The 26403-nt window shown below is 35.5% G+C and overlaps 1 protein-coding gene across 11 annotated transcripts in view; it reads left to right on the top strand.

Annotated features, from left to right (window-relative positions):
* The window catches only part of CHN1 (chimerin 1), a 198717-nt gene that overhangs the window by 114276 nt on the left and 58038 nt on the right, over positions 1-26403 (top strand). For 8 of the 11 annotated variants that reach the window (XM_065525669.1, XM_074009480.1, XM_065525668.1 and 5 more), the window contains one exon: positions 6477-6765. The exons of 2 other annotated variants lie outside the window; for them this stretch is intronic. In XM_065525669.1, the coding sequence (XP_065381741.1) occupies positions 6477-6765 (289 nt within the window). Of the gene's footprint in view, positions 1-6476; positions 6766-8715; positions 8794-26403 lie in introns of all 11 variants that reach the window. One more of the 11 variants, XM_015432381.3, reaches the window with a different exon arrangement.

Here is a 26403-nt window from a genome sequence, read left to right as displayed (position 1 = left end):
GCACATCTGTAATCCCAGCTACTCGGGATTACTTGAACCAGGGAAGTGGAGGTTGCAGTGAGCCAAGATTATGCCACTGTACTCCAGCCTGGGTAACAGAGGGAGACTCTGTCTCAGAAAAAAAAGACAAGTTGTTTATCATTTATTTACTCCCAACTGTCAATAGAAAAAGCAGCTTCATATTATACCGGTCATCACACTAAGACCATTATGGCTGCGTAAATGGCAAACACTCTATCATGGTAATTATCACTTTTTAAATTATGTCCAACAAAACTACAGTAATCTGATTATATTTTGGCAGTTATATGTAATTTCTGTATATTTTTAAGAATTCTTTTTATTATTACATATAGCTAGCTAACTTAGGGGAAACCATTTATGAAGTCTTTACTAATTCTATTCCACTTACTTAGGAGGCATGATATATGCCAAGTACTATGCCTGTCTCTGGTGCTTTAAAGTGAGTAAAACTAATAACCTGTTCTTAAGGACTCACAGGTAATAGCAAACCATTAACAATTTTCGAGAAGGAAAAAGCATGTGATAGGATCCCTCAAACGCATAATAGTAATTATCACAGTATATGTCCCATAACTTTTTCTATTTTACTGGATACTTAATGTGGTTTCCAGGTTTAGCTATTTATGGATGTATATATTCAACTTTAGTAAATAATATAAAACTCCTTCGTTAAACAATATAGCAGGTACTGATAATATTAGCTACTCTGTATCCTTGCTGGTACTTAGTATTGTTAAGCTTGTTAAATTTTGCCAGTCTGAGGATTTATTTGCAATTACTGGACTATTTTGTGAGGACCAGTTCTTGGTGTGGGTGTGCTTTCATCCATTGTGTAAATGTGTGTTCTTCCATTATAATAAAAATTTTTGAGTTATCACTTTGATTCCTTCCCCTTCCATTTTGTCTCTTCTCTCTTTCTATAAATGTTAGACTTTCTGGATTGATTCTCTATCTTAATTATTTTCTCTCCTTTTTTATTTTTATCTTTTTTAAAAAAGACTTTCATTTATGCTATATTCCTTTTTCTACTTATTTTTCTATGTATTCTATATTCCTTTTTTATAGCATTCTAATTTTTTTTGTTAAATTCTGTTCAAGAATAGGAACAGGAAACATCTTATTTTGGGTTTTTGAGCGTATTTTCATTCCCATGCATGATTTTGTTTCCTCTAACTTGCATTGATTCTGTTTGTTTATCATAGTCTTTGTCTTTCATGAGAGGAGTTTTCCTCGGATGTCAGGTGATCCTTGGCTGTCTGCTCATACTCAAGCATATGGGACACTAAAAAGCTGGCTTGTAGTTATGAGAGCTTGGGGGAAGCCTGACAATTATAGGATGATGGTCTCTACTCTTAAGTCTTTTTAGTTGAGTTGATCAGATTTCCAAGAGTAGAATCTTTCAGTCTCCTATCAGGGAAGGTACAAGCCTTCTGATAACCTCATGTTGAAGAGAAATGGAGGTATCAGTTTCCTCAGTATTTAAATTTTAGGTATTTAAAACTTTCACTTAGTTTTCAAGATGATACCTCTGCTTGTATTCCCTTAGTTCCCTATCTCCATGTTTTATCCTGCCTAGAAAACAGAACTTAAGTCTTCTGCCATGGTGGGGAAGGGATAACAATGGGGACAGGATTGGGGAGGGCAGGAGGAATATCTAACTGCTTCTTTAACAGACTTCAAGTTAATCCTTCCAGAGCTATGTCAGTTCCACTGTTCAGAAGATAGCTTCTTTGGAAGTTTAATTAGGCAAATTGGATTTCTTCTGAAAATGATTTATTTGGCCAAGGAAATATCATTATGAGTTGACATAATTTAATACTTTTCCCCATAATCCAAAATTATATAGCAAGATAGACAAAAGTCATAGCTTAACAAAGTTTTGGATGGGAGATCATTTAAGGCTTTGTCTTCCATAGCCTTCCTTAATTCATAGAATTCATCTAAATTTATTTTTTAGTATTTAATTGAATGCATCATCATATTCTTATTTCTGTTTCAACTTTTCTTCCAAGAGTATCTTATGATTGAATGAATGTGTGAGATATTTATATTTCACCATTAGATTAGCTTTTTTGACTCTGGCAAACAACACACAAATTATATTTATGATAAATAAAAGTGTTTTTGTATGTTGGTTGCGGGAAATACTTCTAACATTTTATTGTTAGCTTAGACCAGTGTGTTGTATGTGTTTTGTTTTCTGTTTGTTAACACAAAACATCTGTTAGCTTGGAGCTTTCCTTCAAAGAGATTCTTTCAAATCACTTTGGCCTCAAATTAGAATTAATTCTTGGTTTTGTACAAAGTAAAGTAAAATTCTGAAAGCTATTCTTTATACATTTTTTCATCATTTTTTTCTTCTAGACTGAATTTGTTGTCGATATGATTTATTTGCTGAAAAATAGAAAATATGGTATATTAAGGATTTTGTTTATTTTGGAAAAGATGTTAGAATTATATATCTTGAAAGGCATCTGAATGCATCTGGGCACAGCATTAAACAGCTTTTTAAAATAGGAAACCCAAAACCTGGAATCACTGGAGGAAGATGTTCTTTCTAGAAAGCGGTATTATGTACAACAGTAGCAGTTAAAAGCCTTTCTTTTCTATTTGTTTACTATAGTACCACTCTGGAAAAAATGAATTTTCATCTTGTTGAACTCTACCTAGATGAGAATTGGGCCTATTCAGCTTCAAGTATGTTCACCAAGGAATAAACAGCTATTAAGCAAGGGCAGAGTCAGATAATAAAAGGAAAAGATGAAAAGAAAATTATCCTATAAAAGTCAAAGGGAAATGATTTTGGCAGCTATATGTAATTTCTGTATATTTTTAAAAATTCTTTTTATTATTACATATAGCTAGCTAACTTAGGGGAAACCATTTATGAAGTCTTTACTAATTTTATTCCACTTACTTAGGAGACATGATATATGCCAAGTACTATGCCTGTCTCTGGTGCTTTAAAGTGAGTAAAACTAATAACCAATTCTTAAGGACTCATAGGCAATATGAGTAGCCCTCAATAGTTTTTACAAATCAGTGCTTTGCAGTCAAGGGTTCAGTAGTTGTCACTAGGTCCACTTAATATGTCCTGCTTTCAATATATGTAAATCTCTCGGCTTTCACCTTTGAATTCAGAGGCCTCATTCCCAGGACGCAGTGGAAAGACCTTCTTTGCTTGCTTCTCCTCCCCGCTTTGCACACTGTTGTCTTCCCACTCTATTTAACCAAGTGGTAAATACAAACTTATTCAGAGACATCCAGAAGAAAATTTCACAAAGAGCCCCTCCTTGCCTTTTGTTAACTGTAAAGTAAATCAGTGCAGAGATGTTTCTGTACAGCCAGTGTTGCCAGTTATTTATTTAGCCATCTTCCATGCATATCTATTGAATATTTTTGCTGTTTTACTTTAGTGTTGGTAACTCATTCTGTCATTCTCTGCAGGGGCCTAAGCTAACAGAGAAGGAGAAAGGAAACTACCATTTGAGCCTACTATATATATTTAGCTTTCACTTAAATATCCTCATGTAATCCTCCCAGCCATCTGGGGTAGGGTGATGTTATTCCTATTTTTTAGATGCAGAATCTGACGAATGATTTTCCCAAAGTCACCCAGCTAGGAAGTGGCAGATCCAGGATTTAAACTTACAACTGTCTGATGCCAAAGCCTAAGGTTTTCTCTTAAACATATAGGACCCACATTTGCCTGCCCCTGGCCAAACCGTATTTCAAGACTACAGGAGAAGACTGCAAGGGTGCTTTTGTACTTGGACATAAGCAGTAGCTCTGAGATCTTATGTAAGCTTAACTGTTGTGCTCTGTTGTACTAGGCAGTGAGTTTCTTGGTTTTATGGTGTGAGGGAGATACTGAATTCACTTGGTTTTGTGAATCACTTTACAGAATCTTTCTACATAAGAGCAAGATTCTATATGTATATAGTTATTAAAATAAATCAATCTGAAGATGGACTTTTTTAAATTTAGCATTTTGTGCCTTTGTATTGACCCTGTTTTATGTTTATCTTTTTACCATTGGGGTTACCAAGGGACTAGGAACTTTATTGTGAACCACCTAATACTTGACAGTAAAGTACCTGGGTGTTTTGTTAACTATTTGTTGAATAAATGACAATCTGCAAGCAGTGAACTTCAAGGAAAGAGTCTTTCTTTGACCTTAGATTTGGAATCTCCCCCTTTATGGCTCTTCCTATGTAGAATAGGCACATCCATTCCCACCTTTCTCAAAGATTTTCTGTCCTCTTTCTCTTCTTCTAATCCCACAAAGCACAATATGCCTTTCAGATAAAGTGGAGAAGTCTCTGATAGTCTGCTGTGGTGCTGTTCCTAGGTAACTTCCCAAGTTAAAGAGAGTAGCTCAGAGTAGGCAACGAAAGCTTGGCAGTTCTCTTAGTAAAATATAATGCAATTTTTCTTTAAAAAGATCAATCATAATTCCAAAATGGAAATTCTTTTTTTTTTTTTGCCCTTTGAAGCCAAGTTTTAATCAAACCATGTTATAAATTTTTTTCGTTATCTGATCATCTCCCTTTAGACTGAAAGTTTTATTGAATTGGAAGCCTGGAGCTGAAGTACAGGTGGAGCGGGAATTGGAAATTGTGGGCAGGATCTTCTGAAGTCACTGAGTTGTGAAAGAGAAAAGGACAAATGGGGTTTTTTGCACAGCTCCTTTCAGGTAGCCAGGCCTCTTCTTGGATGAATTAGGCATCGTCCATTGGAAAGAAAGTTAACTCTAGATAGACTTCCACTCTTCAGTCAAACCATTCCCAGTGCAGCCATCTTCACTTCATGCCCTGTGCCCCCTATACTTCTCAGATTTCAGAAGGCAATTGAGTACTTAAATGACTGACACCATTGTTGAATTGTTTTTAAATGCTATATCCACTGTGGAAATGCCCACTGTAAAATCTTAAGTCCCAGCAGGAGTAAAATGGTCTGAGCCCTCACTGAAATGTCTCTGATACAACTGAAATATAAAGGGACTCAGTATTATGTGTGTTTATTATTGTAAGAGTCTTGTAAAAGCTATGAAGTTACTTTCCATGTTGCAGATATTGTATATTAGAAAAAAAAGGAAATGATGAAAGCAGTATATTAAACTGAAAAACTTTTGTATTTAACTTTGCTGTAGAAATTTCACCTTTCTAATTTTTTAGGCTTTATAATGAAAATTTGCTTGGGAGAAATGTGTCTTTCACATTAGAGGAAAATGGAGAACAAGAAAGTTTAATTATATGGATAGTTCACTTAAGTGTAAATCAAAATTTGATTGTTACTAAAGGATGGATAAATTATACTTTAGAAGGGCCAACATGGATAGTATGTTGGATTCTAGATTAAATCGTTATTAAAGTCTAATTTGAACCAAAGAAACAGACATGCCTCTGGCCATTATTTTTAAAAATGTTTTATTTCCTTTCCATATATCCTTTGTGACTTGTTTAGTTTTTAATTAGTCTCACTCAGGGTTACCTTCAGGAGACCATGACATTGGCAGCTCTTGTTACCATGTTGCCTTTTGACGTCTGCTTTCATTAGAGTCAGTGCATTTTCTTGCCTGTGTCTTCCTGCAAGGACACTGATGTTAATCATGCCAAATTGGATCCATTTCTGAGGCTTGCTGCAGGAAACAAAATACTGAAATTATCATAAAAGTAAACCATTATTCTTCAGTTGTTAGAGCACATCATCAGAACATAAAATTGAAAACAATTTCTATAGTCCAATAGCTTATGACTTTTGTGCCATATTTGTGCCATATATGTGCAATATATATATTGCAAACATTTCTTGCACAGACCTAACCAGCAGACAGAATAATGACTTTTTAAAAAGGAAAGAATAAGTCCTTGGCTTGTGGCTAGAAGTAGCAAAAGTGTGTTTCTGTGCCATGCTGCCTTGCATGGCTCAGGTTTCTGGAGTCAGCTCTACTTTGATTGCTGGCATCATATTCTGGTTAGCCCTAAATGGAGCTTTCCTTTTAAAAGACATGACTGCTGAGGTCTAAAGTACATTGAATATTCTTATTGATCAACTTGAAGAAAAAATGTTAGTATAGAAATGTCATCTATTATGGAGTTGGCCAATTGAATATTGACTATGTTTTAATGTGGTGTGAGGTTTATTTTCTCCCATTTTTTCCACAGGCACAATAAAGTGGTTTAAAAAGATAAATAAAAAAAAAATTCTTCCTTCTATGGTAGGCATGCTTTTGACTAGTTGTCCCTAGTTATTACAAGTTCATTCTTTGTGTTCAAAGGTTTAATTTTATATATTCCAGACGACTTAGAGAGATTAGCCACAGCTTATTTAAACAAAGAAGATACACACAAAACAAAGCAATAGTTTTTTGTTTTGTTTTGTTTTGTTTTTCAGAAAGAATTCAGTTGCTTACTTTTCTTAAAAACATCTTTCCCATTTCATTGAGGCAGATTTGGAAGTCAAACCAGAAACTTCAGGCTCTACTACGATGGCAAGCACTTTGTTGGGGAGAAACGCTTTGAGTCCATCCACGATCTGGTGACTGATGGCTTGATTACTCTCTATATTGAAACCAAGGCAGCAGAATACATTGCCAAGATGACGATAAACCCAATATATGAGCACATAGGATACACAACCTTAAACAGAGAGCCAGCATACAAAAAACATATGCCAGTCCTGAAAGAGACACATGATGAGAGAGATTCTACAGGCCAGGATGGGGTGTCAGAGAAAAGGGTAAGCTACTATGAAACCACACTTTATCTTTTTCTGTTTGGGGTTCTTTTAAGAAAGCCATTATTGCCAGAAGAGATTGATTTCTCCACAGTGCTTTGGAAAGTATATGCATTTTTCTTAATGTCTAGTTTCTGTGATGCTGAGCTTTGCATATAACTAATTCTTGTTCTATTAAAATATGTCAGGTATATTTTTATATTCCTCATTATGTTCTGCTTTATCCGTTTCACAATTTAAAAACTATGTTGGAAAAATGGCCCCTAATAAAAAATAGTTCAGGGAATTGGTCAGAAGCATAACTCCTGGTCAAGAAAAGATAGCTACTATTACATAAGTAATTGAGGGGGTTGCATTGTCTCACAAAATTACTTTTCTGTTTTCCTTAAAGATAATTTATAAATAGTTGTGTTCTTAGCAAGATGTTATGTGTGTGTGTGTATATATATACACACACATTTTGGGAGTCAGTCATTCTTGAGTAGGAGGACGATTTATCTCTTTATAATCTGTTAAGAAGTAATTGAATGAGTATGATTTACTTTTACTTTTCTTTAATTATAAAAGACAATTTAAGTTTTTTAGCTGTCATATTTTAATTGTGATATATTTCAGGTTAACATAAAAGTTTTAATTTCTTGGCATTAAGATTATTTTACTTCTGAAAATTGTCCGCAGCCTCCTACTCACCCCTAAGAAAAAAGTAAGAGATTTTCCTGATGTTTTATAGTGTGTGACATTTAGTTGGGGGCATTTTATGTATTGTAATTGGAACTGTGTTAATTCATAGTTATGTTTTTAAGTATCTTCAACTGCTAAATCAAAGAAATGCAGTAGGTCTTGAGCTTGGATTCTATCACCAAATAGATCTGTGTGCAAGTTGTAATACCTGATTTGTCTCTGCTTTTGATTGTCTTATTTGTAAAATTGTGATAATGGTCAAGTTGCTGTGAGGAGTGAGTGAGATAGCTAGTGTAAAATGCTCCATCAGCACTTGGCACATGTAGACACTCAGTGTAAGTCTGGTGGTAATGTTATTATATAGCAGCCATCTTACCTCAAGGCAGCATCCTCAAATAATTTCCCATTACCTTAGAGTATTTGGGTACAGAATGAAAATGAGAAAGTTTGTGTCCAGCTCAAATTTTAGCTTTTGGCAGATCTTACATTGGCATTTTGTGGCTACGGAGAAATCAGCATTTAAAAGGATAAACTGTAGAAAATATGTAAAAATGGTTTTTTATATATTCATATTTGCTAGGAATCACAAATCTTGTTTGGAAGTAGCCAGAGCTTAAAATCCTAAATACCTGTTGTGTTTAATATTGTTCTTTTCATGGTCTAGTTCCTATTTTCTCACTATTAGTTGGTTTTCCATCTATGGCATTTTTCAGTAATGCTTATATTTGAATATCTAATACTGACATTATATTCTTTGCAGATTTGCTAGAACATTCTAAGTCAGCATTTGTGAAATGTTTAAAAATGTGTACATGTGAGTCTTCAAAATTGATCAGCCTAGTGATAACCTTTGTTAATGCATTCTGTACGTGCTTTCCAACACCAAGGGACTTCAGCTAAAGACACTTAGCTGTTTAACATTAGGCAAGTCATTTGACTTCACCAGGCCTTGGTTGTCCCCCCATCAAAGTGGAAGTGATATTCACAGAGATAGTAAGCTGAGGTAGATACCTAGAAGACCCTTGTAGCTCCAGGAGTCATGGTTCCCTATGTATTCTAGCAACTTTCTGTGCTGAATTCCCTGGATTGTTTTGTGCTGGTGGACAGCAATAGCTACTGAGAGTGAAACTGCTGGCGCTGGGAAGTATCTCTCCGCGGCAGTACATAATTAAGAATCATTTTTAAAATTATTCTTTGCTTTAAACCGCATGCATCTTAAATCTAGCTGGCTTAAAATCTACTCACTCAAAAATAGATTTATTTTATTTACAGGTGTCATCCAACAGGACAGGGTTGATGACCTGTTCAACAGCTTGAAACATTGATTCCCTGTCACAATGGATGACATTTGTAAGTAAAGACAATCATGTTTAATTGATTTAAAGTATCTATTGACACAAGTATGGTTTAATAAATATTTAATGGGCCCTTAATAGCTAAAACCCCTCTTGTTCATGAATTCTTTACCTCAGAGGTCAAAAGTGTTGGCTTTGCAGGAATTAGCATGCTGTTGTGGAAAGATACTAGTGTTGGAATTAAGAGCTATGTTCTAGTTCTACAAGAATGAATTTTATATGTCACTTTGGGCAAACTGCTTTACTTTTCTGAGACTGTATTTCCCTAGCTTTATGGGAGGGCTTTGGACTAGGTGGTCTCCAAGATGTGGTTCTTTTAGTCTGTGATCCTTTAAGGAGTGTAGGTATTGTAGAAGAAAGACAACATCGTACCAAAAGGAATACCTGATGGGGTCCTGAGAGGTGAGGTCTGTTTTTAGCTTATTCACCAACTAATTGTGTGACCTTGGGACCGTCACCTCACCTGTCTGGATTTCAGTTTCTTTGTATGAGATAAGGTATTTTCTACAAAACATTAATTACACAGGATTTTAATAAATACTGCAAAAAGGGTTCTATGCTCAAATAGGTTTGATGAAAATTTCAGTTTTTTTAAAAGTCTGATCCTTTCTGTAGGCCTTCTCTGCGTTATGCATGACCTAATGTGATTATGACTCTCTAAGAATGCTCTCATACTTATTTGATCACCCTGCCGTTACTAAGAACATTTTTGAAAAATAATGTTACATGAAACCCACTTTGGGAAATTTTGAGCCAGCTAATCTCCTAAGGTCTTTCTTTGTTTTAAAATAGAAAGATGAGAATTCCAAGTGTTTTTATTTTTTTGTTGCAATCCTAAAGGTGTAAGTTGTGCATCTGAGCTTTTGGGAAAGGCTGGCAGGATGGTTTCATGGCCGTGAAGGTTTTTACCATGAGGAGTGAATCCTGAAGATTCTTACTTGTCCCTAGGATCTGGTAGCCTGTTGTGAGGGAAAAATATTTTTTTCCAAGTGATAGCTATGTCATTTTCCTCATTAACTATTTAAGTTGCTTCCTCAGCTTGAAATATCGATTGGAAAACACTGAAACAGATAAAAATATTTAATCATGAAATTGCAGCATCTTGAGAAGCCAGACTTTCTTCCCTTCTAAAATGGCTTAATTTAGTAGTCCAGACTGGCCAAGAACCCAACTTTTATTAGTTACTTCTTTTTATTTATCTTGGAACTGTATTTGAATAGTTTGGTATTCCAAGTGGTGAATACAATATGTTTACGTCAACAGATACTGGACCAATGGCTGAATGCAATAGTTTTTATGATAATTTTACACTTAATAATTTTAATTCCCCCAAGCCATGCTTTCAAAATGTCTCATATAATTGTTAATAATATAAACTATCAAACGTGATATAATTTACATTTCAGAAGCCATACTGTGAGCCAGATCTCTGAATCTAGGCAGAATGTCCTTACTTTGGGATTTTGTTATCTAAGATCTAAACCTGTCCCACACATGTGTAAGGGTGCCTGCGATGTCAAGGGTGTACAAAATGAATTTTTTTATTTTATGGAACTTTGACACACTACATAACCTATGTGTGTTCTGTGTATTTTTTTCTTCCCCTCCAAGCTTAGAATGAATGCAATGCTTGATACATTGTCATGTTAATTTATTTTTAAGGAATTTCTTTAACATTTAAGTTCCATTTTTGAAGAATTCTTTTGCGATCACCAGACTGTGTGTTGTATTAAAAAGCCTTGTGAAATTTTAAGTTGAAATGTAAGTGGGGTCCTTGCCCAAAACTACCATAACTACTTGAATTCTTTGGATATCTCCACAAAATGCTAGGAGTCTTTGTTCCCTGCAATAGCAAAAGGGGCATGGTCAGTCTGCTTTGTTGATTGACTTAGTCTCTCACAAAGCAAGTCTTCTAAATGTTTTTACTTTGCTTCAAATATATATATAGGCCGTTACCTGTATCCATGTAATCTCAGTGTACAAATCAGCAGTAAGGTGATACTTAATCACGAATAAAAGTAACAATACCAGAGGAGTGCATGGCACAAAGAAGTTTGCAGAAAACTGTTGATTTCTTGATTTTGTACCTTCCCAGTCTTTTGGGCCTTTTTTGTCATTCCTTGTTCATGCTCAAGCTGTGCTCCTCTTTTTGTTCTTCTCCCTCTTAACCCTGCCTTTTAAAATCCACTTCTCGCTGTCCCCCAAATTTACATGCTCCAGTCTCCAATGTGGCTTGTTCAAGGTTAAGATCAGTTGTTCTGGGATGAACAGGCTCTTAGAGATTGCCAGTTGTGCCCAGGGTTACTGATTTGCATTAAAAAGCCAGTTTAGTAATTTATGAGAGAGACTATAATTTCTGCACAGAACTTCTCATAGTGCATTTATCCTCTCTAAACAGCCTCCTTCAGAAATTAAGTTAAATGTTTAAAAAGTATATATTAGTCTGTGTGGTCTTGAACAAGTCCTTAACCTCCCCAAGTCTCAAGTTACCCCAGTCTCTAAAATGGGGATTATGGATACCATTACACTGGTGGGCAGGAGTGTTGCAAGGATTTTATAATGTGGCCTTCCTAGTAAATGTGAAGCATTGCATGAAGAATTATTGCTTTCTGGGATCAGAGTAGTTCCCAACCAGGTGCCCATTCCTTAGTCTTAGTACTATCCCCCTAGCTTTTGCTAGGAATAGCATGTTCAGATTTCTCTTTAAGATTCATCTTTTGAGTGCTTGAACTGCCCTTTAAGTTCACAAGATTGTTATCTTGTATTAGGAGCAAAGGGCTCCTAATTGCTTTATCAAGAAAGCAGAGTTTCTCTTTTAATAATATGGTGATAGCTCTATCTCTGCTCAGGAAACATATGCCTTTGTCCAATAATTCTCTAATGACTTTTAAGGCCAAAATATATTATTTTCCTGTGATACTTGCATTTTAGTATTGAACAGTATTTTAACTCTCCTTTCCCTGAACATAATACAAGTCAAACTTTCTGCTGCTATGCCTGTCAGTGAACTTTTATTAAACCTGCACTCCATGTTGAGCCCATTACAATCTTTCAGATTTTCTGTAAGTCTGTTTAATATCTTTATATTTCATTTTCTTTAAATAGTCTCTCATGAGCCATCTACACAAATAATTTCTTCTTGATATTCAGACATTATGTTGGATCCTTTTTTATTTGAGACAGGGTCTCACTTTATCACCCAGACTGGAGTGTGGTGGCACAAACATGGCTCACTGCAGCCTTGACCTCTTGGGCTCAAGCTGTCCTCCTGCCTTAGCCTCCTGAATAGCTGGGACTCCAGGCCATGCATTACCATAGCTGGCTAATTTTTGCATATGTTGTAGAGACCGGGTTTCTCCATGTTGCCCAAGCTGGTCTCAAACTCTTGAGCTCAAGTGATCTACCCACCTCAGCCTCCCGAAGTGCTGAGATTACAGACGTGAGCCACAGTGCCTGGCCTTATGTTGGAATTTAAACAAGTTAAGAACAAGGCAGGAATATTATCTCTATCTCTTCTTCAGTCTCCTGAACTAACTTATCTCCTATCAAAATTAATTACACTTAATTCAACATTTATTGTATGCCTCCCATTTGCAAGGAACCAGGCTAGGCTCTGGAGGAAATAAAAGATGTTTAAGATTTAAGCCCTATCTCAAAGAACTTACATTTTCATGTTTTGTTATTTCTACCTATTTAATAACACTTAGGCATCTTGAAAGCAGGAGGCAAGCTGCCTTTATCATCTCTATATTATCACAGGCATTAAATAAATATTAAGTTGGACTCACTTTGATTTGAGTTTGCCATTATCATAGCCCAGCAGACCACAGAAAACACTTTTGTAGATAAGAAAACTGATTTTTCAGAATCATGAATAAGAAATTAATATGAGATTCTGGCATTCCACCCCAGTTTCAAGGCTTTCATCCTCCAGTATTGTTTCATTTGTGACTTGACACCTTGAGTTTTGTTTGAACAGTTGTTGACTGACTAAATAAATGACTTTTTAAAAATGAGTTCAGCCAAATCCAAGGTCCTAATAGAAATCAGTCCTGAGACTGAGAAAGAAAAACAGTCATTCAATTTGATTTGCTACTATATATTTTTCCCTTAAAGAATTCGGAATCCTTAGAATGTCCTTGGGAGGTGGAGAGGGTCATTCTTCATTCTATGGTTAAAGCATCAGAGGTAGAAAACAATTGTCTTTTGTGACATGAAATAATTTGTGAGGGTGGTGGCTAGATGCTCCTCTTTAGGGATATGTTCAAAGCAGCTAAGATGGTAAGTGGCCAGGCTCATGGCTGTCAGTTGTGTATTGGGACCATGTATACCTTAACAGAGAATCCCATGCTGTAATGATTAAAGAAAACTCAAATGGGGCCCAGGAAATTATTTGTGTTAATCTCATCCATCCTTCCATCTTATCACCCACAGAAAAGATTAGTAATTGAAGGCCAGTAGGGAAAACCAGATGGAAAGAGGAAGATGGAAGATAAACATCAGTTTCCCAGTTCCAAAGAACCAGGCCAACAGAAGACCAAATTGTAATTTTCCAAGCCAGCTGCAGTTTTGGAAGGTTTCTGTATCTGGGCCAACTAAACAAAATCACTTAAATTACTGATTTGAGGGTTAGAAAGCAATTCGAACACAACTGCTATTTCAAAGTCTTTATTTTGGTGAGGAAATAATCATTGGTGGCAAAATCTTCATTCATCTAACTTTTCAAAAGGAATCAACTCTGGTAGCTTATAGAAGAGTATCACCGTTTGGGGTACAAAGCAAGATGAGACTATCAAGCAGTTAATCTGGTCTTGGCCATGTTGCTCACTAACTTTGTGGGCAGTTCTAAAAGAATCTGCTTTCCAGTTGTAAATCCTCACATTAGACCACATGCTCCGGATCTGTAATTTTCATCTTATGCGTTTTGCTCCATCGTATTTTCCTTTTTTGTTTGGAATCATTTCTCTTTTCTCCTAATATTTGTACCTCTCAGAGATTGGAAAACAATATCCATACCTCTGAGCCTTTACTTAAGTTATGAAAACGCTTGTTTTTATATGGCCTCATAAATTAGTCCCTAACTCTTTGGGGGCCTCTTTCAAATCACTACAACTGGTCAGAAATGCTTAACCATAACATTATATTGCAATAACTGGATTCTTTCAACAGGAAATTATAGGCAGCTATAATGGCTACTAATCTTATCCTTGTCTTTATGTCCCTTTTAAAGTATGCTGCATTATTTTCACTGTGGTTTGTCAGTAACTTGAAGGAATCAACCTTCATTTCGTTAGCTTCTAACACCATTCAGTCAACATTCACTAAATGCTGTAGGTTTGCTGATGGCTTCATTTACATTCTTAAATTTTACATCTCATCCAGTGTAAACATTTTCCTTGATAATATCTACATTACTTCATCTTGTACTTATTTATTAACAATGTTTAGTAGAAGATCATCTTTATGGTAAAATTTCCCTCCAAAACAGGGGTTTTATGCAAGCTGCAGATTGTTTAGCACCTTCTAAAGAGATTTTACACCCCTCTTCCTTTCACCCACTCAACAGGAAAGGATCTCTGTTCTGGGTATAGTTTGCTTATTAACTTTAGAATGGCTTTGGGCTGCCGCCTAAGTTCATAGTGAGAAAAAGAGCTATAGTCCTCATCCCTTGAGAAAGTTCTGTTTTTCTTTATAATGTGGAAACTCTACAAATGACCCTGTATCTCCATGTTTCTAAGAATTTTTAAAAAGTCAACTTTTTAAGGTATAATTTACATGCAGTAAAATGTGCACAGTTCCATGTACAGTTTGATGAGTTTTGACAACTATATGCACCTGTATAACCAACCTTACAGCCAAACTCCAGAAAGTTCCCTCATGCCTTCTTATAGAAAAATTTTAAATTGTTGACATAACAGGTGACATCTTATTTTTAGTTTCTTATATTTGAAGTACTCCTTTCTTTGTTTTTCCTCTTTTTATTTATTATAAGCATATCATCTAATTATCTTTAATATCTACCTTCCTTAACTCCGATTTTGGAATGTAAAATTTCTCAGGTCATTTTTCTTAGGGAAATATGAGCAACGAAGGAATTAGAGGTGTATAGTAGTGATTACAAGGCAGTATAACTTGTTGAATCTTTCTGTCTTATCATTAGGGAGTCTTCACCTTTTAATCAGTAATAAATGCTTCAATAAATTTGAGTACACCAATGAGGGAGGATACCTGGGTGCAGGGAGGAAGAGCCTCTCTGCTCTGTTGGGATCTTCGACCTGAGCCAGAGTCATTCAGCCAGCCCTCCTTTAATCATTGGCTATACCTTTGCTCTTCCTTTCTGGCCTGAACAGGTCTCCCAGAAGGTGATACTCATGATCACAGTTGATGGGAAAGTAGAGCACCCCCTACTCTCTGAGTGTGAACTGTACCTCATGGTACCAGGTACCACAGTGAGAAAAACTATCATTTCTGCATTTCCCTCTCCCAGTCTTACTCAAATGGGAAAATTATGGCAGTTGTATGATTTCAGAGTTTCCTATGGAACACCACTACAACATTTAGATTTCTCTCCTTATACTCCTTGAAACTATGTAGGTGCAGCCCACTCAACTGCCCTGTAGAATGGAGTTCTCCTTTACTGAGTCCCAGGTGAATAATGACATTCTCTTGTGTAACAGCCTCCTATGGGTAGATTGTGGGTTGTATAAAATTCCTAGAGAAATGATTATAACTTTTCTTCTGTTAGCTTTAGGAAAACTTATTGGAATGTAATTGTTTGAGGAATGTTAATATAGGCAGAACCTTGACTTCATTCTAATTTCTTTAAAAAAGATTAAATCATTTGCATATTAGTTTTAGTAACTGATTTCAATGCACCTTGACTGGAGTAGGCCCTCCGGTGATCTGGAATTGTTCTCTAAGGAAGCAGCCATTAGGAGCTCAACAATCTCTTCTTGTGACCTACCTTTAGAATTCTGCATGGTTTGTTGGCCACATTCTAGCCGTGTAGTGTTTCTTAAGGCTGGGAGCACCAGGAATCGTATTGCAGAGCGGAGGGCACCAGAGTACCAAAGTAGTAGAAAATTGTAGAAATATTTCATTTGCACTGACTAACTCATCATGTTATGCCAACAAGTATAGGTGATATTTGTGAGCAAGTCCAATCATATTATCTAATATATCTAATTAATAAATTTAAGATATTTTTCCAAGTTTTAAAGAAATATAAGCTCTTTATAAAAAAATTGGAAAGATATGAAAAACAGAGAAAGAAGGAAGGGGCTTACTTATAGCTCCACCATTCGAAGACAACTTTATGTTAACGTTTTGATGAATTTCCTTTCAGTCTGGCTATGCATAGATTAATGTACACTTTTATATTTTAATTTTAAGTAACTCATGTTTATTGCTTACAAAAATAATAAAACTATGAGAAACAATAAGAATATATAAATTACCCCAGATTACACCATTGACAGAAATATAACTAATAATATTCTGCTGTTTATCCTTCCAGAGTTGTGGGGCAAGGAATCTTTCTTCTATATAAACTACTTTGTAATTTGCTTTATTGACCATTAGGCTATGAACAGTCTTTCCATGTGAATATACATATATATTTCTGCTTTATGTTTTAAATGCCTGTATAATATTCCTTTATATGCAGGAATTTAGTCCCTTACTTTTTTTTATTCGTTCATTATTTAAATATTCATTATGTAATTAACAAGACCATCATGGCTCTGTTCATGAAGTTAATTTTTGTCGTTCACACCCAGAATACAAAAAAAGAAACTTAAATATTATTTGCATCATTTTTAAAGATGAGGAAATGAGTAGAGAGAGAGAGAGACTCTTTTTGCCAGGACATTTTGTTCTTTAGTGATTGGTAATCAGTACTCTTTTTCCCTGTGCTCTCTATGTTTAATAATAAATCTTCCTTAAGTAATCTTTTTTTTTTTTTTTTTTTTTTTGAGACAGTCTCGCTCTGTTACCTGTGCTGGAGTGCAGTTTGACGCAATCTCAGCTCACTGCAACCTCTATCTCCTGGGTTCAGGTGATTCTCATGTCTCAGCCTCCCGAGTAGCTGGGACTACAGGCGTGCACCACCACAGTCAGCTAATTTTTTGTATTTTTAGTAGAGATGGAGTTTCACCATGTGGCCCAGACTGGTCTCCAACTCCTGAGTTCAACTGATCCGCCTGCCTCGGCCTCCCAAAGTGCTGGGATTACAGGCATGAGCCACTGTGCCTGGTCCTTAAGTAATCTTTAAAAAAAAAGAAAAATTAAGTAAAAAAAAAGTTGTTATTTTAACAGTCTTTGTAAGTTTAGAATTTTGTTTACTCTTGTAAAATGGCTTTTTCATGTATTTCCAGAATATTTAATGCTCTAAAAATCAGCATTTATTTATAAATAAGGATAACTAATAAAAATTTAAATTTATAAATTAATTTCCTTTGGAGATAATTAAAAACTTGTGCAAATTGTTTTTCTTGAAATAGTCTGTATGTTTAAAATTATAAAACTTCTATATGAGAGAAACATTTTTCTGAGTTTGCTGAATATAGAAAGTTTGTACATTAGCTTCATATGTAATCATAGTCAAGCTTGTCTACACTTTAGAGTTGCCCAGTTCTAAATTCACAAAGTATTTTGAGAGGAAAGGATTTCCATAATTTCCATCTGCAGCATGCATAGAGGGGCTTAGCTGAAATTGTTATTTAAACCAGAACTATTTTGCTATCTTGTGGCTATAACATTCTAATTACCACGTATTTCAACGTGAATAGTGAATTCCCTTTGTCCCCTTACAGATAAAGCCCCCCCAAAATGCCTTTCCCTAACTAATGAATATGAAAATGCTTTTTTTTTGGAAGCAGTGTTACTGCAAAGGGATGGGTTTTTCTATATTTTGTTTTTAAAAATCATACCGACATTGATTATAAATGTTTTTAATATTGCATCACTTTTGATTTTGTACAAAAATATTTTAAACTTTTAAACTAATTTATTTTTCTTTAGAACAAGGTACTTAAATAGTAATGGATCTTTAATGTTTTATCTGGTGTTAAGACTCCTAAAAGAATTTCTATATCCTGTATGCTAAGTGTTTGGTCATAGCTTGGAGTGATCCACAGTATCTGGTTCTTTTTCTGCTATTCTTTTCCTCCCTTAATTTCCTAACTTTTTGAGATTTGTTTTTCATAAAGATCCACCTTTACTCTTTAAACAGAAACACTTCAAAAGCAGCTTTATTACATGTTATGTCCTATTTATCCAGCAGTTCCCTCACACACAGAAAATAACCAACTTTTTAATTGGGCATCTACTTGGAAGAAGAGATCTGGATCCTAGTCTGTCACTTTAGCTAATGATTTTTGCTTTAAGCATGTCTTAATAACCTCTCTGGGTCTCAGTAGTAAAATGAAGGACTCAGCTTCATAGATGACCACAAGGTCCCTTCTAACTGCCATAATTTTCTACCCATATGTTCTTTTCGTTAACCCTTAAGAGGTTTTTCCGATTAAAGATTCTGTACTTCTGACAACTTACTCCAAGAGGTAGAATAGGCTGAACATATACATGTTTAAGTATAGACATGAATACTTAAATGTGCTACTGACTAGGATTATAAATCTTTGAGCCAATCAAACCATTCCCTTTGGCCTTAAGAAACTGAAAGTCTCTTCTAGCTCCCTACTGTACTTTTCTAAGAATTGTAAAGCTTAGAATTATAACAGAAATAACTAACATTTATTGAGCATGGTGTATCAGAAGCTGTGCGAAGTACTTCACCAGGTTATCTCCTTTAATCTTTAATGCAACCTTTTAGGGATAGGTATTAACGTGGAGATCTTTGGGGGTGATAGATTTATGGTGAGTTATCAAGATATTCTTAGGGGCTGTCTTAATAGTGCATCCTCTATTTTTGGGAATGAAATCATAGAGAACAGCCAGACCCTTCCACACAATGCCCCTTAGTATCACTGTAGAGACTTACTGTTGGACTGAATCAACACTAAGTAGATCACTATCTTTTGAGTAGTTAGGTTACCAAAAGGGAGTAGTACCTCTAGAGCTGCCCAAAGGAAGTTGAAGCATGGTTCAGACGGATCATTAAAGAATGTCACTCTAGAATTGCATCTCTTATGTTCAGTTTTTTAAATAAACTCTTACCAAATGTGAAGGAACGAAGATTCCAATTCATTGAATAAGAAAACCTATGATATCGAATTTTAAATATAGAAAAATAAAATATCATTTCTTAAAGTGTAGCTTAGTTCTCTCTTAGTTGCTTATGTCAAATGCTGTCCTCTCTTCATTAAGTATCACACAGATGTACAGATTCAGATAGTCTTGTTCCTTTCATACAATAAACAAATAAATACAACATACAACAACAATAAATAAATAAGAAAGGATTTAGACTTAGTAGTTGTGTAAATTTACACATAAGTGTGCACTAATTCAACAAGTGAATTTTATTTTATTTTTGTTTATTTATTTAGAGACAGGGTCTCCATCTGTCAACCCAGGCTGGACTACAGTTGTATGATCATGGCTCACTGTAGCCTCAAGAACTCCTGGGCTAAAGCAATCCTCCCGCCTGAGCCTCTAAAGTACTAGGACTACAGGCATGCGCCACCATGCCTAGCTAATTTTTTTTGTAGCAATGGGATTTTGCCATATTGCCCAGGCTGGTCTCGAACTTCTGGGCTCAAGCGGTCTGCCCGCATCGCCTCCCAAAGTGCTGGGATTATAGGCATGAGCCACTGTGCCCAGCCAGAACATGTGAATTTTAAATAGCAGTATAAGGATAGATACAGGTAAACTTTTAAATTTTTTAAATAATTGAGCCATATTAAATGATTAACCTAATTTATTTGCATATTAATGAAATCTGATAACTAAGATGTATAATATAATGCATATTGCATTTATTATATTTTAGATAAGTCAGCTTACATTTACATCTTCAACAGTTGACTTAAACTCAGTTTGACAGTTTCAGGTTTTCATCGTTTCAGTCTTCAAGGTGCTTATTAGCATTTCATTGTCATAGTTGAAGCATACCTAGCTCTTTGAAACTGACAAAAGACCTCTGAGTTGACAGTTACCTCCCAAATAAACAAGATTTTTAAGACAGTTGAAGTGCTTTCCAAATAAATACTCTAGAGTCTATATGTAACACTTACTCTAGAGAGTTTATTATTATTTAGAAGTTAAAAAAAGGAAAAGAAAACAGAAACAAACAAAAACCCTCTCAGATCTTTAACACAGTTTGTCAGTTTATCATTTTCTATGTTACCTCTCAGAAGAAGAGAAATCAATAACACTGAAGGATTAGCATTTCATAACTATAAAAGAAAAAAATTAAAGATGGTCTTACTAATGACAGTACTTATGAAAAATAAGTAGAATAAAACTTTAAATTTGGGGGAAGTTCTGAAACATGCAATGATAAATAATTTTTTATTAAGGTGCTAAGTCAGATCAACGTTCTCACCAATGAAGCTTTCTATAAAATCGAGATGTCTGCAGAAATTTTGATTCAGTATAATCAACATGGAGCCTAAACATCTGTATTAGTATATTTATCTTTCTATGTACACATCTATATCACATGTGTGATTCTGTTGCTCAGTAGAATTTACAACTAATAGATTAGATATGTGATTCTGAAGCTTTTTGGAGTTAGGACCCCTTTACACTTTAAAAATTACAGAAGACTTTAAAGAGCTTTTGTTTATGTGGGTTATATCTATTGATGTTTACTATATGGGAAATTAAAATAGATTGTATAAAATATCTTTAAGAAATAAAAATTACATGTTAGCAATATTATTAAATAACCAATTTTTGAAACAAAAAAATTTAGAAGAGTGGCAGTGTTTTACATTTCTGTGAATCTCTTTAATTAATGGCTTAATTTTAAGGAAATGAAACTGGGTTCTCATAAATGCTTCTGTATTCAGTCTGTGGTGATAGATTGTTTTGGTTGAAGTATATGAAGAAAATCTGGCCACACATAAACATGCAGTTGGAAAAGAGAGGAGTATTTTAATAGCCTTTTCAGATAATTGTGATATTCCTCGTTGATACCATGCCAAAACTAGACAAGTGGTAATTTATTAAAGGTTACTTGTAATGTGGAGTCTGAAACCTTATTAATAGCCATTTTTTTACTCTGTTACACTGAAACCCATTGGTCTATTGAACTTTGGATCTTTCAACTGTGCATGATTTTGAAACATCATGCATTGGTCACTTGGAAAATATTGGTTCACTGAGTTATGTAGGTCTTCCAAATGTTGACATATTTTATACAATATAAAAAAGTCACATTTGTTAATATTCAGAAAACTCACTTAAGTAGCTGGAAGCTGTCAAGTTTAGGGTGGCAGATACAGATTTTCCAAAATTCTAATTTTACCTGAAAGTTTTAATGTTATCATTGACTGTCAGTTGTTTTCCTTGAGGTAGCCAAAGCACTTCATTCATTTTATAGAAAATGCCAGACACCTGGCGGGGCTCGTTGACTCAAGGCTGTAATCCCAGCACTTTGGGAGGCCAAGGCAGGGGAATCACGAGGTCAGGAGATCGAGACCGCCCTGGCTAACATGGTGAAACCCCGTCTCCACTAAAAATACAAAATATTAGCCGGGCATGGTTGCAGGCGGCTGTAGTCCCAGCTACTCCGGAGGCTGAGGCAGAAGAATCGCGTGAACCCAGGAGGCGGAGCTTGCAGTGAGCTGAGATCACGCCACTGCACTCCAGCCTGGGCGACAGAACGAGACTCCGTCTCAAAAAAAAAATGCCAAACACCCAAGTCTGAACAACCAAAATTTGTTTTACACTTTCTTTCAAGTAAAAAATGGTACTTCTGTGGAGAAAGGTGCTAGCTTAGCTTACTACTAAAACAAAGAATACTTTTCCTCAAGACAACCAGCTCTAAAGGGAACCCAGAAATACCTTTTATATTATGTGATGTGAACCTAACTTTCTCTTTTGGAGAGGTTTTCAAATGTGGAAGTGTAAAACTCTAAATTTAATGTAAGCTACAGGAGAAGAGACAATGAAAACAAACAAAAAGCCTACAGTAACTAATTTAATATGCTATTGTTCATTAAAAACAGTATCGTGGCCGGGCGCGGTGGCTCACGCCAGTAATTCCAACACTTTGGGAGGCCGAGGTGGGTGGATCACTAGGTCAGGAGATTGAGACCATCCTGGCTAACATGGTAAAACCCTGTCTCTACTTAAATACAAAAATTAGCCAGGCGTGGTGGCACGCACCTGCAGTCCCAGCTACTCGGGAGGCTGACACAAGAGAATTGCTTGAACCCAGGAGGTGGAGGTTGCCGTGAGCCAAGATTGCGCCACTGCACTCCAGCCTGGCAACAGAGCAAGACTCTGTCTCAAAAAAAAAAAAAAAAAAAAAAGTATCATTGGTATAACATAATGTATTAAATTCTATACCTAGTATCTCAAAGACCCTGAAAAATGAAACCAACAAAGAAACATTATTCAACTGAGGACATGGTTTGATATTTTGATAGTGAAAACATAACAAAAGCATATGCTTTAAGAACCTTTCTACAGCTGATCCTGCAGGAGGAGATATTTTAGGCAAGTTTTTTTTAAAACAACATACTTCTTATTTTCATGTCTCTATTATTAAGACATGCATTTTAAAATAATGAAAATAACTTCATTTTGCAATTTTATAGCAAGTTATGGGTTTGAGTTCATAGAAGGAAAAGTGATCAGACTTTAGGCTTAAGAATGGTAGATACTGCCTAAATTCCCTTTTCCTTCTAATATTTTCTTGGAATTTATTGCAGAGGGTTTTTATTTATCCAAAATTTTCATGGCACTTTACATTATTCCTCCAGTAATAGTTGTTTTGGTCCTGCAGATTAGTTTAAACCACAATGATTCAACAACCTGTGGAATAGAAAACTACAGTTCATGAATCCTAAACATCCTCCTTATTTCAGGTGGCATGTTCTCTCAGCAAAACAAATGTTTTCAATTCAGTGTCTCCTTTACTCAGTTATGTTGCTAAGATACCTATGTTATCAAAATTTTCTCTCTAACATGTTTTTAGTTCATATTCTGCATATATTTTGACTGCCAAATGAAGAAACATTATTTAAAATGCCATTCTTCTTAGCACCTCTGACCTGCCATTACTTTTTGAATAACCTAGATAAAAGACAAAAGGTTTATACATTTCTTTGTATTAAATCTATTCTGACCGCATAAGGGCAGGAGACTGAAATCATTCAGACAGGCACTCATCTATGAGTCTGAAGAATTCAGTGAGGCTTACGAATGTGCCATGAATTTTGCTCATTCTTTTAACATTTATTTAGCATCTACTTTGTCCCAAGTCTTGCGTTAGGCTATAAGACTGATGCTAATGATGGTAACAATATCAACATCGCATCACCACATAGTCTTTGAGAGTTTTGAGAGCTCTCTGCATGCTGGGTACTAAAAATATATGCCTTATATATATTCCATACATCCTACCTATATTATCTCATCTCATCCTTCCAGTCCCCATGAAGTATAGGTACTGTCTTCATTCCAGTTTTACAAATAAAGAAACTGAGACTTACCTAAGATCCCATAACTAGTAAATGGAGCTAAGATTTTTTTACAGATAGTCTTTACTCAAGAGCCAAGCTTTTAACCACCTAACACTAAATTTTAAAAATTTTAAATTTTTAAATTTAAAACAATTTAATTTTTTAAACGCTTTATGGAAGGAGGGATTAGGCATATTGAAGAGGAGAGTTTATAAACTTCAGCTCCCTGTCTGTATTATTTCTGATAAAAGGATTGTATGAGATGGTCAAAAACTACCCTGTGGTTTGGACTTCAGAGTTCTTTAAAAACACATCCCTATTGGAAAGAGCGAGAAATCTGGGATGGAGAGAGGTGTAGAAGTCACCTGTGAGAGTGTCAGAAAGCCCGTGAGAGGAGGGAGCAGCTTGGAAGGAGGGCGTGGTCATAGATTTCATAGACAAATTCAACTTTTGTTAGAAAATGTGATTATGGGACTAAAATAGGGTGGGAAAATACATTATTCATGTAGCACTTATCTCAATTATAATTTATTTATTAAATATGTATTTAATATTTGGTCCTTGTAAAATAGTATACCACCCTAGTCTCCGGTATGAAGCTGTAGATTGATTAGTGCCTAGCATATAGTAGATACTCAATAAAATGTATGTTGAGTGAAAACTATGAGCACTTAGTATTGTACATATATACTTTGAGCATTTCAGTAGTTTCATTTAATGAATTTGTGGGTTTTATAAAGTTTTTACACTTTGGCCACATGTCTAGCACCCAGAAATTTTTTTTTACATTATATTCTTTTAAAGATAAAATGTGTCCTAATTATATAATTACTCACTGAATTAGCCAATCTGCAATCTCTGTTATAAATTTAAGACTTGTTTAATTGTTTTACCCATAAGATTGAAATGGCTTTCCACCTTGTAAATTATGTATGTCTATTTGGTGGATTTTAATGGAAAGCTTAATTAGCTATTTCTAAAAACAGTTTAATTAGTTGCTCAAGAGACTACATTCTCATTTCATTGGTTTGGAGGTAGTTTTGTTTGTTTTTAATTTAAGGATCAGGAAAAGCCAGTGCAAAATTAACAGAAACAAAAAGACATGCTACTCAATGACTCTCTTTGAAGCCCTGATACATTATCTGACAAAGAACTGCATGTATCTAAATGAGATCAACATATCCCTTTACCCCCTATCCCCCACCATCAAAATAATGGAAAAGTTTTTTTTTAATTCTCAAGTCAATCACCGAGGCTGACTTTACTTCTCTATATGTTGTAAACCAATTGTCAGGCTTAGAAGTGAATTAAGAGTGGTCATTTCTAGTTGTGAATGTTTCTGTTTGCTGATGGTTCTGGGTCTTCGTGACAGCTGAGCCTTGCTTAGGGTTAAGAGTCAGCCTGTTAAGTGATTATATCCCTCTGTCTCAGGCAAACACAGTAGAGTAGAGAGAGGATAGGGTGTGAAGTCAGAAGGCCTGGTTTCCATCTTGGCTGCTTTGCTTACTGATTATCTGCCCTGAACAAATACCTTAACATCAGTGAATTTCCTTTTTGAAAAACAAGAATAGGAAGTTACAATGAAATAGTGTATATGACAGATCACTTTGTGGAATGGAAAGCTCTTTCTAAGTGCTACCGATTTGGGGGCAGTGTAAGTGTGCCTGGATTACTTTTTAGCCAGGTTGGCAGAAGACTACAGTAATTAAAATTATTGTGAAGTAGAATTAGTACCAGATTATTAAACCAGTTACCTCACAGATTATTTCTTGATATGCCACATGGTTATAGAATCAGGCCTAGGCCTGGATGAGGTTTTCTAAGGCCTCCTTCGAGCACCCAAGCCTGTTCTCCTGAAACTGTGTTTTTCCTGCTAGTTGGCGGGGATATGCTAAACCTAAAGGTAAATATGGCATATCTTCCTAGAGCATTAATTTTACTCAATAGTAATGGACTGAAAATATTTTTATATTAAACAAGCCTAGGTACATTCTGAGATAACATTTGACCTTATCAACCTAAAATCTTCAATTGCTGTCTCACTTTAACCTTTTTTTTTTTTTTTTTTTTTCCGGTGGAGGAGGAAATCAGCATGGTAGATTCTTCTCAGTCCATTAAAATGTCACTGAAAGATATTAAATCATCCTTTAATCTTTCTTCTTCCTCACAAGTGCCACTTGTTGCAGTCTGACTTTCTGTGTCTTCCTTCTAACATACTGACCACATGTGGACCTTGTCCAGATGCCTCAAATCACTTTTTTTTTTTTTTCCCTGAGACAGAGTCTCATAGTATTGCCCAGGCTGGAGTGCAGTGGCATAATCTTGGCTCACTGCAACCTCCACCTCCTGGGTTCAGGCGATTCTCCTGCCTCAGTCTCCCAAGTAGCTGGGATTACAGGCACCTACCACCACGCCTGGCTTATTTTTTGTATTTTTTAGTAGAAATGGGGTTTCACTATGTTAGCCAGGCTGGTCTTGAACTCCTGACCCTGTGATCCGCCCATCTCGGCCTCCCAAAGTGCTGGGATTATAGGTGTGAGCCACCGCGCCCGGCCTCAAATCACTTTTAATATACCGAGTTCCATGTGAGACACAGTATGTATAAAAATAAGAACCTAATGACTATCTCTTATATGAAGAACATATAAGTTAGGGGTTGTTAAGTTCTCTATTAGTTTTATTAGGATCCTTTGAACCAACAGGAATTTCATAAGTGAAATGCTATGGACACGATATAAAAAGTTTGTTTTAGAAAATGCCCAAAAGCAAGCTACTTTTACTTTTCAAACATCATCATCTTATAAAACGTGAGTTGCATAGCAGAGTCATTACAAAGAAAATTGAATGTGTGGTGGTACAGTGGACAATTAACACATCTGTGAATTATGCCCATGCTTGTACTTCTTCCCAGGGTAAAGTTATGAAAGTTAAATCTTTTGTCTTCAGGCCACTGTTGCCATTTTCAAAATAAAAGCAAATTTTCAAAAGTATGTTTGAACATCACAAAT

Source organism: Macaca fascicularis, chromosome 12 (genome assembly GCF_037993035.2).
Source record: "Macaca fascicularis isolate 582-1 chromosome 12, T2T-MFA8v1.1".
Taxonomy (NCBI): Eukaryota; Metazoa; Chordata; class Mammalia; order Primates; family Cercopithecidae; genus Macaca; species Macaca fascicularis.
This window is presented reverse-complemented; position numbering and strand designations above follow the sequence as displayed.